This window comes from Parasteatoda tepidariorum, chromosome 4 (genome assembly GCF_043381705.1).
Source record: "Parasteatoda tepidariorum isolate YZ-2023 chromosome 4, CAS_Ptep_4.0, whole genome shotgun sequence".
Lineage (NCBI taxonomy): Eukaryota > Metazoa > Arthropoda > Arachnida > Araneae > Theridiidae > Parasteatoda > Parasteatoda tepidariorum.
The window spans coordinates 45,921,016-45,934,694 of record NC_092207.1 but is presented as its reverse complement, the minus strand read 5'-3'; the positions used below and the strand labels follow the sequence as shown (position 1 = coordinate 45,934,694).

General features: G+C 29.5%; 1 protein-coding gene across 1 annotated transcript in view; it reads left to right on the top strand.

Annotated features, from left to right (window-relative positions):
• LOC107440209 (uncharacterized) overlaps window positions 1-13,679 on the top strand; it is a 285,398-nt gene that overhangs the window by 225,846 nt on the left and 45,873 nt on the right. Inside the window, exon 3 of the mRNA XM_043040441.2 lies at window positions 13,409-13,544. Within this exon, the coding sequence (XP_042896375.1) occupies window positions 13,409-13,544 (136 nt within the window). The remainder of the gene's footprint in view (window positions 1-13,408; window positions 13,545-13,679) is intronic.

Here is a 13,679-nt window from a genome sequence, read left to right as displayed (position 1 = left end):
AATAAAATTTTACGTTCCTCATATTATTATATACATATTATCATAGATAAATTATTATATATCCTCATATCATTAATGCAAGAAACGCATTCATTCTATAGTTATTTTATTACTTTATAACTTTCTTTTTCTCTCCTAGAAGAATGTTTGCTTTTTTTCTTAGTTCTTGTGTGTACAAATTTCCAATACTTTTATTAATACCTGTTAAATAATAGACAATTTTGAAATTTTGTTTCGCCCACTTTGTTAATATTCGCATTTTAATAATTCCTCGCAATAAAACATATAAAATACATTCCCACGTAAATCAAACTTCCTACGCTTTTCCTCAAAGTTAATATGAAAAATTATTTTGTTTTTAACTATTTATCGATTACAATTTTTAATGTTAACTGCAATTTCAAGTAATAAGATTTATTACTTGAAATTTCAGTTTGCATCAACTAGTGATGAAAATTAAATAAAATTTAATTTTCATCACTAATTGAGTTTATATGTTAGGAAAAGAGGTCTCTATAATGTCACTTGAGTGATTAAAAATTATCTAAGAATTATTATTGAAGAGAGTTATTTTAAATAATCCAAATCATCATTTAAATGACAAACGTTGCTTCTATTTATCATACTTAAAACTGATTATATGTTACTCTATAATTAGTAAAAAAAATCAAACAAATTAAGCGATAAGTTTCAATAATATTTCAACAAAAAAAAAACTATATAAATACTACATACTATGAATATGCTAATAAACACAATAAAAACGACACAGAAAAGTATGATCAAAACTACTAATTTATTCATTGTATTGAGCTTCCAAATTTATCCATTAATGTTACTTAAAAAATCTGGCATCTAAAATACTTTGATTTTAATATCACTTATGCCAGTTTTTCGTATAGCCATAATCGTAACAAAATAAATGTCACAAAATTATGAGAGATCTTATTATAAAACATTAAAGTAGAGGGAGATTATTAAGCTCGTAATGAACGCGTCATGAAACCAAAAGCTGAACGGTAACCTAAAGTGTTTTTTTGGAATAACAATGTCACATGAAACATTCATCGCTAATAGGGTTTTTGCGACCTGCCAAACGTAAAATCCAATTGAAAGACAGCGAGTTTGCTGCCGGTGAGAATAGGGGCTCATCTCGTGATTGCTAGACAGTAGGAAGGATGCGTTGTGATACTATCATTCAACTGCTTAAACATTCACAACAGAGTGATCACTTCAGTCTAGAAAACTAATTCACTTCTTTGGAAATAGACATGCTCATTGTCTTATCCTCGCTACCTGCACACTTTTCTCACACACTTATATGTAAGCATTTTTTCCCTATTAGCAATTGCTTAACGTGTGAAAGTGTATTTATGTCTAAATGAATTTTCAACATACAATGAAAATTATACGTAAATGTGTTAAAATAAACAAAGAGGCAGGTAGCGTTTGCCATAGTTTCAACCCAAATTGCATTAATTTCCTTCCTATATCTTTTACTCGCGACTTTGAGTAACTTCCTGTTTATAATATGCAAATAAAAAGCAGAATAATTTATCGAATTTAGGATCTCTTGGCAGATGTTAATCACCATGGAAAAATATGTTTTTAGCATACTTAAATATGAAATGGCTCGTTTAAAGTGAGCTATCATTTTTTATTCTCATGCACTCCGAACTGTGATAAATTTTGATTTTTTTTTTTCCTTTACGTCGTCGAAATCAGTTAAGAAAGATTATCTTGCCGTCAGACCAAATCTTTTTCATTTATCTTGATTTACTGTGTTCTAACACATTTTTAATAAACCGCTTTAAATGTTAAAAAAAATTGAAAAATGAATTTCTAGTCCCTAATTCTTTTTTTTTTTTTTTTAGGTTTTGTCAGATTTTAAGCAGAATACATTGTTTCAATTCTTGATCTTTCTCATTAACGTTTATGGATTGGATGACACATTTTTAATTTTTGATTTTTAATTATTTTTATAAGTTCTTAATCTCATGTAGCGGAAGTTCTTTTTCATTCCTTAAATATTCAAGAAAATTTAAATTAACTTGGGGATTGCGAGATCATGAAAAAAATATTAATAATATGGAATTAATTTTCCGTTTCTTTTATTTTTTTTAAATTTTATCTCGAGACCATGTTTGATCTAGTAGTTAACTTAATTAATGTTGTTGAAGTTGATAAAACGCTTTTTTTTAGAATTTTAAGAGCAAGAGTGAAAACGAAAAAATTAATTCGGTTACAAGACAAAACATTTTGTTTTTTAACATTTTTGAATAAATGTTTTTGTTAGTTTAAGTATTATTTCTCAATATCCTGTCTCAATACCTGATCGGTAGAAATAATCATACATTTTATGTCGTACAGTTTGAAAGTATTATCAGTGTTTTTTTCTCTCTTATTTATTTTTCTCAATACCATACCCGTTGTTTCAGGTCCTAGCAATGCTATTTCTCTTCAGAAAATTGTAAATTTGTATTGCGCGTATCTCAGAAACCTGAGAACCTACACTCTATAACAAAAAAATCGACGCACGAAGAAGCAATCATCCGATTGCTTTGAAATTTCGTATGCATGAATGTTTTGAACAGATATGGCTGGAATGATGCCGACTGGGGACGTATAGTCTTTAGCGACGAATCCCGCTTCCAACTGTGTCCTGACGATCATCGAAGACGTGTTTGGAGACGCACAGGGCAGAGGGGGGATCCTGCCTTCACTATTGCACGCCACACCGGCCCTCAACAAGGCATTATGGTCTGGGGTGCCATTTCCTTTGACAGCCGGACCCCTTTGGTCGTCATTAGAGGTACACTTACTGCACAGCGGTACGTCGACGACATCCTAAGACCTGTTTTGCTACCGTTCCTTTTGCAGAGCCCTGGGTTGGTTTCTCAGCAGGACAATGCCAGACCACATATGGCACCTGTTGCTATGAACTGTCTGCAAGCTTGTCAAACTCTTCCTTGGCCTACCAGATCACCAGATCTCTCTCCCATAGAGCATGTCTGGGATATGATGGGAAGGCGATTGCATCTGGCACGGAATGTTGATGACCTCGTTCGACAATTGGATCGAATTTGGCAGGAAATACCGCAAGAGACCATCCGGGAGCTTTATCGGTCTATGCCACGCCGTGTGGCAGCTTGTATCCAGGCTAGAGGCGGGTCAACACCTTATTGAACTTGTTACTGTAACTCTGCAATAAATTATTCAATTGTTCTGAAATTTTAATCATTTACTATTCTGTATATTGTCTTCCTATCGACTAATTTTTGTTTCAATCGGACAACTCCTTCCTGGTGCGTCGATTTTTTTGTTATAGAGTGTATTTTTAAGATTATTTTACTTGATTTTGCTGACTATTCACCATGCATTTTACTTTTTGTATCCAATACAATGAGAAAAATACAAATTTCTAACATAAATATCTCAGTATTTTGAATTTACCTTTTTATTTGCATTATGATTCAAATCTAAGAAAAGTTTACTTTATAACGAAGGAATAATTTTTTAACCATTAAACCGCAAAACAAGTTCATTGAAAAAAGCTTTAATGGAAACATTAAAACAATTATATGATATTTTATCGGTTTTATATAACAGAAAAACCTCAGAAAATCAGATGATAGCTCTCTGCTGTGTAATAAATTAGAATAGATTTGAAAACAAATGGAATACAATCAATCAAGCTTCCTGACCAATAAAAGTAAATTCAATCGAAAGTTTTGTACTATTTATGCGAATAATGGATATTTTTGGTCTAAAATAAATTTTCCCAAAAAATAAGAACTTCAATTCGGTGCAAAACATTTTTTGAGTATCACGCTATTTTCACTGATCATGAAAATGTCAAAATGTGCGTGTCAAAATTGTGCCAGGATTGATTTAAGCAACTTCGGTCGCCAGCTTATTGCATTTTATCTCCGATTAAATAGATATGCAACCTCCTTGAAATGGTTACAACAATCCGTATTCAGTTTACAGTAAATGGGAGGCACGCTTATGCTAATAACGTTAGGTTCTGCTTAATTTATGAATTACTTTATTTAATTGCCTTGCTGGTGAAAAAAATTGAGTAATATAATTTCCTTTGAAGTTAATACATACTCATAAACTAGAGTTAAGGATCACACAAAATGCATCATAAGAGAAAAAAAAATCTTCAAATAAATGTTTATATTAGTACAGTGTATATCTGACTGCATTGAACATCCACTACAAAATTTGACAATGGAAGTGTCATAATAAAAAGTAGAACTTGGAGTAGAGAAAGTTAAACTTGGTGTATATCAGACCACCCTAAAGCGAGTATTTATCTTTAAGCATCATGATTTCACTCATAAATAGAAGATTGTAATAAATATTAAAAAGTGACATTAAATTCATATTAAAAAGTCACATCATTATGATTGAATGCTGAATTATGTAAAAATTTCATGTTTTCTGATGTACAAAATAAAATATCACTTTTCAGAATTTTTTATTTTTAATTTTAGCACAGTATAATAAAACCAAGTTACATTTTTGAATATATATACTTATGTAACACCGTGGCTAGTTATTCACTCGAAGAAATATAGGAACCTAAACTTATAATTTTCAGGCTAGAAGAAATAGAGAAAAAGCAAAATAAAATAAACTTTTCCAAAAGCATAGCTCTTTAAAAAAATTTTTTTAATTGTGACTTGTAAGTTACAAAAAGAATAGTTGTTATAATCTTAAGAATCATTACAGAAATCAAGTTTTTTAAGTCTTAAAAAGGAATTTTTTACTAAAAAAACTATTTGGATATATGAGATATATGGTTTGAAAATATTCACTTGTAAATGAAAAGATTCGAAGTATATTTCGAGTTTTTAAGTAAGTTGGTTTTTGTTTTGTTTTTTTTATAAAAAAGTGGATCACTGTTATTCATTTTCTTTTTTATTTAAAAGCAATCACTATTGCATTCATTTTAAACACTACATTTTGCTCAGAAATGAACTTGACTGAAAACGTTGCAAGCTTTTGGCACTCTTCCAAATTAAAACTTATAATGAATAATCATATATCTTTAGCAATTTGTTCACAAGACATTAAATTAAAATTTAATATTCAAAACATTATATTGCTTTAAAATTACATTTCATTACATTTACATTTACAATTAAAATTACATTTAAAATCTTTAAATTTTAACTTTTCATAAACATTCCACACAAATGGATTTTCTTTATAACTTTTACTTTCAAAGCAAAAGTTATAAAAATTACCATTTTTGCACCGTTACTATAGCGTTATTAAAGCATCGTTATTGTTCAACAATAACGGTTTCAAACCAAATGTCTGTGGAAAAAACTTATCTGTTATCTAAATTAAAAAAGAATCATTCAGTGATGTTATTGGTGGCAATCCAACTGATTCAATTTATTCTTGATGAGAAAAAATGTACTTAAAACTGTTTCATCAATTCTGCTGAAGCCAGCTCTAAATGAGGATTTTAAAAATTTCAACTAAACTTGCTTAAAAAATTTGCTAGAAATATGTTTTACTAGTCGAAGATCTAGAAAGTCGGTCATTTTCATAAATATTCCATCATTTCTAATTTGTTTACGGCTTATTCAAGAAAAATTTGATTTCTAGTTACATTTCAAAGCTGAAAAGAAGTACTGCTCCGAGCAAATTTCAAAATATAAAGCTATATGTCCTCTCTCCCTTAAACTGCTTTACACTTGAAGGAAATTGCAGTTTTAAATTGCTCCAAATTAATTAAAAGTGCAGTTCAAATTGCTTCAAAACATTCCGTTTTACTATATAGAGTAGAATAGAGGTATAAAATTAAAAGTTAAAACTGTTAATCTATGTTCCAAACGTATCTTTTATATTCGCATGATATCTGGATTTTCGGAATGTGAAGAAAATCAGTAAAACTGTAAAATAACCTTCCTTCAGTTATAAACTCAAACATACTATTATAGGCCATGTAACCACTGACTGAATCCGACAAATTCAGTCAGAATTTGAAATCACAAAATACAAAGAACAATTGAAATATACAAAATTCAAAAAAAATTTAAAGCGATATCATAACACAACCAACTTCTTTCCAGGTGCGCGTGCATCAATATATCATCAACAGCCTTCTTCCCAAACTATTGAGTTGAGGGTGCGTCATAAATGAATAAAAGTGCCGGTTGCAGTTAGACAGTGCAAAGTTCCATGAAAGTAAATACAAACATGAAATATAAATTGGGCCAAAATGTGATTAATGAAATGAAATCGATTGGAAAATTATTACAAATAAGTTTGGCTTAAAAAGTTTCAAGTTGAAGGAAAGTTGATTTTATTGCTTCAAATGCATTTGAATCTAATAACTCGAGAAATAATAATTACTTTGAGCACTTTGATACGGGGGCAACTGGTAGACTTTAGCACCTTAAATTTGAAGTCTATCTGCATGCTAGTCAAAGGCGACAGCTATCCGGCTACAATAATCCATTTGAAATTGAATTTGTAAAATGATATATTCTAGCTGACATTGTGCATTAAGGAGTACATAATGTTTGGCCTTTGCATTATATTAAGGGGCATATATCATGTCTATGATGTTTGAGTATGTTATATCATTGTATGAAAGCTGTTTATAGAGTATTAGGTTATTTCATTATGAATACCGCAAAACGTAAATTTCGCAACTTGTAAGAAATTGTGCAACTAAGAAAAAATAAATATGCAATATGCTTAATAACAATTAAACAATGACTTTAGCCAAATTTAAATGAACTAGTTTTATCATAAAGACTATCAAGATTAGATATGAAATATTTGCTTACAAATGGACTCAATTAAATTTTAAGAGGCAAATGTGGTAAACTAGTGGAACAAATATTAATTGATTAATATTGGTATAATATAAAAATTCTGTATTTTCACTTTATTTTCAAAATGTTCCACTATATTTCAAAAAGTTCATTAATTGTGTTTTATAAACTTTTTATAGTGTCTATCTTATATGCAAAGAAAATCCTAATTTTTACTTAAAAATGGCCATATAGAAGTAAAATAATAATAGTTATACTTTTTTATGCAAGTTTTTACACATCATAAAACAAATAAACTTGTTTTTTTTAAATATTATATTAATATTTTTAAAAAATGTCGAAACAAGATACTTTAACAAGGAACTCGAGAATTTTCTTAGAATTTTCACTAACTCTGTTAAACAATGTTAATAAAGTGCATTATATTTCTTTAAAAAACGTAATTGAAACGTTTATCATATTTTATAACTCAAAATTTTATGTCATTCATTGATTGATTGCATTGTTTTTCCAAAACAAATAGGGAATTGAAAATTTAAAAAAGTATGAATACTAAAAACGAATTTTCAAGAATCAAAAAAACGCTTTGAATAAAACAAATTGTCACAACAAAGCTTACTCAAGTAAATTTAGCAACAAAATAAAGATGAAATAGATACAATATTCACAAGTAATCATGAAATTGATTTATGAAATAAAAATATTATGTGACCTATGAAATGATTTATGAAATAAAAATGAAATGACATATCAAATAAATTGATATAAAATGAAATTACATGTAAAAAAATGAAAAGACGTATAAAATAAAAATGAAATTAAATGTGAAATAAGAAATTGACACCTTAATACAAAAAAATTGACAATACTACAAAATAAAGAGAAAACTTGTGCATATTGAACTAAGGTACAAAGTAGAAAGGAAAGCTTGTAGTTACGCAGTTTTAGACATGAAATTGTGTTTTACTTTCTTGAATTAAATTCGTTTATTAGTGTTCATCTTTCAGCATTCAATAAGTGGTCATTATCTGTTGAGTGAGCACAAATCAAAATACTTGCTTACAATTTTTATGGTCAGCTTAGTGCTTCCTCTTGTCTTCGCAGACATCTTCTAATCTTTTATACTAAGGAATGTGATTCGAATTATTCACTGAGAAAAAAAAGTATGATACAAACAAGTCATATTGAGCTTTAATTTCTTTAATAGGTTTCGTTTATTGGTGTTCAACTTTCTGATATATTGTTCAACTTTCTGTTTCAATTAGTGTTCATCATTTGTTGAGTGAACACAAAGCAAAATATTTGAGTACATTTTTTACGGGCTTCCTCTTGCTTGTAGAGATCTTTTATTATTTTTTTTTATTAAAAAATGCGATAGAAATTATTCACTGAGAAAAAAGGTATGGTCAAATCTTACAGAATATGGTAAAAAGACAACACAGAAATCTTATAGAAGTTAAAGTTAATTCGCGGTCAAATTGGCTGAAAGTTTAATATGTTGCAGTTCGAAACATTGTGAGCAAAAGTTTTGAAATAATAGTTTTCAGTAATAGTTGACACAACGTCCAAAACTTGATAGTTTCCGATATACGATGCCTCAAACATAAGAGATATCATTGTGTTGAGAGATGGTTGAAGAGCACTTGTGAGCAATATTGAACATTGGGTATTTGCGGACACATTGTGAGTGTTATATAGTTTTTAAGATATGCACTGTATAGCGATAACTTCAAGCATCCATCTACAAAGTTGATAGAATGTATCTATGATGCTGCGAAACGATCTCTTCAACAAAATGTACATAATATTCAAATAAAGGAATATTTATGGTTATTCGTAAGTATACATAATTGTAAACATCCAAGTATTTTTTTTTTGTTTAAACCATCAGCTCTTTTAAGGACTATAACATGTGCAAAAACCGATCTGAAAACTTTCACGTGGTGCACAATGGTAAATGCTACTGACATGATGGTATTAGAGAACTGAAAATCATTACTTATGTTTGACAATTCGTATGTTGGAGACTAACAATTTTTATCGGAAACTATCAATTTTTTGAGCTACAGCCTATTAAGTTTTCAGCAAATTTGGCAGAGAATTAATTTTCGTAAGATTTGTGATGGGTCCTTTGCTTTGAGGCAATGAAACATTTCAGAATCTTCTAATTTATATTTCATAATTTAATTTAATTTCATTTCATTACTAATTTAACATAACATACTAATTTAATTTCGTAATTGTAACAATTTATTAGAAATTAATACAATTTAGTGTAATATTTGTGAAAATCTTCTAATTTTGATGTAACAATTCGCTTATTATCAGGAAACGAAATTGTTGGTGAAGCATTCGCAATGTTGGTAAAAAAAAGCCTCCTATTATCTGTAAAATAAGAACTTCATAAATAATAAAAAGAGTTATCTATCACCTAGGATTGAGTTATCTGTGATAGGAATGATAATCTAAATAATAATAGGATATATAATAATAATAGAATTTATAAGTAACAATAGGATTGATAAACTAAGTAATAATAGAATTGATAATCAAAATTAATAATATGATTTATGAAGTCAATTAAAACCAGCAATATAATCTAAAAAGTAATAAGATAGGTTTATTAAATAATAAAAGGATTGATTATCTAAATATCAATATTAATGACCAGTTAAATAACAATGTGATCCACAATCTTAAAACTGATAGGTCTTAATCATTAAATAATAGTATTGATACTGCAAAAACAAATCGGAGTAATTAATTAAATAATAAAAGGATTAATAATCTAAAAATCAATAGGACTAATTAGTTCATTAATAATATAATTAATTAATTAAATTATAATAGAACTCATAGTCTAAATATTAATAATAAGATAACTAAATTTCCCTAGTTTACTCGGTTTTTTTGCACTAAAAAGTTTCAATGTGTAAAATAAAAAGAATTCATGATTTCTTATCAAAAATGGTTCCTTATGGTCAGAATTCAAAGATATTTCTATTTAAGAATTGTTTTGCGAACTTCCAAATAATTTGAGAGGCATTACAAATGGCTGATTTTGCTTTATTTTGTTATTCTTCTTTCCTTTCTCAAAGATCTTAATGCAAATAATGCCGAACAACTTTTAGACGCTCCAGTAGAGCGAAACCATTCAAAATCTATTGGGTAAAAAAAGGAAATTTTTTAAGAGTTATTTTTACACCGGCATGCTGAAACTGAGATCAAAAATATCTTTTGTAGTTTTTCTGAACAGTTTTAGTGCAAATGGGGATAGTGTGTACTTTGTTGTGTCACGTATGAATAAAGCAAAACAACGTGAATAAAGCACAGATAAAGATACAGAATTGGACAAATTTGTGCTTATTCTGTTGACAAATGGACAGAGATGGACAAATTTGTGCTTTGGACAGTGATGGACAAATTTGTGCTTTGGACAGAGATGAACAAATTTGTGCTTTATTCAACGTGAATAAAGAACAAATTTGTCCATCTCTGTATCTTTATTCGTGCTCTATTCACGCTGAGTTGCCTTGTTCTGGTTCCGTGAGTCTTATCCCATGTAATAAATTTCTATAAATTGTGATTGTTGGGAAAAAAAACTTCCGATACTTATCTATTTTACATACTGGGTGATTCTAAAAAAATAGCCAAAATTTTAGGAAGTGATAGTACACACCCAAGCAAACAATTTTTATCGAAGAATGCATAGTCGAAAACAAAACGCAAAACCGCTAGAGAGCGCCAAAGTTTATGTTTTTATATGAGGCAAAAACACACAAAGAACGATGAAGTTAAGTTATAAAAGCAAATTTAATGGTATGTGATTACAATAAGTGTTCAAAACAGTGACCGGCAGCGACTATGCACGCATTACAACGGCGAAGAAAAGATAGGCGAACACACCAGGCATATCACGAACTATCCCTGCAGCGGCCGAAAGCTTGGCGACAAGTTCTTCTGCAGATTCAATGGGAGTCTCATACATAGGAGCCTTCAGCTGTCTCCACAAAAAGCCAATTTTTTCTTCAATATTTTTTGACATAATAGCACTCGAATCAGCAGCTTTTATGTATGAATCGTGACGAAAAATCTGCATACGAGCACTTCTTCGTCCCATAACATGTAACTCGCAACAGGAATGGAGCTTTCACGTTTGCATCAAACAACTTTCCAAATGCGCCAGCACCTTTGCGTTTTGTTTTCGACCATGCATTCTTTGATAAAAAATTTTTTCTTGGATGTGTACTATCACTTCCTAAAATTTTGCTCATCTCTTTAGAATCACCCTGTATAATGAGATTTTCAACTAAAAATATTGATTAGTTATAATTGAATTTCAGAAACGAAGTTTCCTGTGATTATCCTAAATAAGTTTAAGCTTTTGTGTTTGCATTTAAAAGAATTTTATAATAAAACTGGTAATAAAATATACTCATAACTTTTATGTTCATTTACTAATTTTTGCATACTGTACTTAAATATAGGTTTAATTTATAAAAATACTGTTTTATTAATTAAATGACGTAAATGATAATTATATAATTGAAAATTACAATCTTATTTAGTTCATATAAATACATTGAAACCGTATATGGACCAAGCTAATTTTAAAACAATCTTTTTACTTAAATATCTTTATGTAACAAAAATTGAAAAAAAATTTCTGAGTCTTTTTATAATGTCATATTATATTTACAGCACTAGAAAAAATACCATTCACCATTCGTAAAATTCAAATAGAAATTAACTGCTATAAAAAAATAAATTTTATGATTCAATTAGGTTTTTTTATGGACTGAATATTCTAATACTTTTATTTTCATAAAGAGTTGAAAGCTTAGGATTACCACATTCAACTTTTATAATTTACTTATCCAATACTTCTACTATTTACAGCGCTGCAGGAAATTAATTATCTTATAATTAGTCAGCAACACCAATTCTAGAAGGAAAAGGATATAGTTTGTTGATATATTTTTAATCACTCGTTAGCTAAACAGAAGGAAATGTTGCAATAAGTAATACATTATGGGGAAATTAATTATTTCCTCTATCTGGAATATTTTCACTACGCCATAAAATAAAAACCTAAAAATGAATCTCTCAAGCAAATGATTTCAATTAAATTATTCTCGAAGCCAATTTAATATATGAGTTAATCAATAATAATATAATCATAAAGCTAATGTGTTATTTTAAATTTATATAGTATGTTTTCTTGAATTAAATAAAATTAATTGAAGTAGACAAATATCATAGGTAATAGTGGGATAAAATTAGTTTGGCTCAGAATAATTAGTGAATTTAAGTTTTGAATTATTGGCGAGTATTAGAAAATAAATGAAATTTTTGCACAATTTTATAAAATGAGAAATATTGAATTAAAATTTGCTAAGAATTATAATTATTTATTTTTAAAGTTATATAATGAAATTTATATGTGGCTTTTATAGAAAGTTAAGATTTTTTATGAGAGAATTTTTCTCCTAAATGTATCACTTTTTGAATTAAAATTTATTTATTTATCACTTTTTTTATAATTATTAAAATAAAACTTGTGTCAAGAAACACCTAACAACAGCATTTTGCCTTGTAAAAACATCAATGCAAGAAATACCGGACTAGACTTTTCTGAAAAATGCCCCTTTTCCTTAAAAACATCAGTCTAATAACAGCGCCTTATTTGGTTCATTTTATTTTAGAACGGTCATTGAACTGGCTACCCAATTTTGAGTTTACGACTACCAGTGTTCAACTCCGTATCCTTGTATTTTTGAACCCAATCCAGAAGACAAGGGAACTCATAAATCAAGTTAGAGAAATTTGCCTTCGTGGAGAACTTTTCGGTAGAACTAATTCACATTTGCGTTGCATGGAGTGGAAAACTACGAAAACATCCAACGGTTATCTTAGTGCAAAGGGGATTTTAACCAATAGTCCGTCTACTACTGGGGATGTTTTCACGTCAGCACTGTGGTCGGTGTGGAATTCGTATCGACCAACCATCGATGTGGACTCGTATTGACCAAGCTGTTATTCAAACACAATCACCTCATTGGCAGGTGAGTGCTCTATCCCCTGAGCCACGATGGCTCTGAGCATTGCTTGTTAAAAAATGGTTGCTCTGGAGCACTGCCATAACTGGCAACACATGTGACTGAAGACTGTCACAAGCATACCACTGGACTGTCATGGGGTCATGCATCTGTATTAGGGATGATCATGTATTGTATACGATGTCACCACATTCCACCACACAAGCTGTTGAAGCAGGATGCTGCGGTAGGCAGGATTGACACCCACCCACTGTTGTCCATTTGGGCGAGATTGGAACCAGGTTGTCGTCATGTGGTCGTTAGAGGTGGCCGAACGGGGTATTTAAAACTCCATACACTTATATTTTTTTCAGCAATAAAAGATCAATTTGTTTTGATCTTGTAAACACTTTCTTATATCAAAATTGTATTTACGTATGCAAAATTTCGTTTCATTCAGATACAACTCTTTATGGGTCCACTAATAATCATGACATAAATTTAGTATACATTTTATTTGTTTCATCCTTTAAATTTCGATTAAAGTCATGTCTCTGCTTACAGCTAGCTCAGTCTGCATTGGGTCACGTGTATCTGCAGCGTACAGACCTCAATACGGAAGGAGTGTACAGATGCGAAGTGTCAGCCGAAGCACCATCCTTCCAAACAGTCAGAGAAGAAAAAGAGGTTCGAGTCTATGGTATGGAAAATACAATTATGTTCAATTCTACTCTGACAGAAAAATTATGGAAAAATTACCGTAGTCTATGATACTGATAATTCTAATTTTTTTAAAAAAAAGAAAAGAAAAAAAGCAGATTTTTGGTTAATAAAA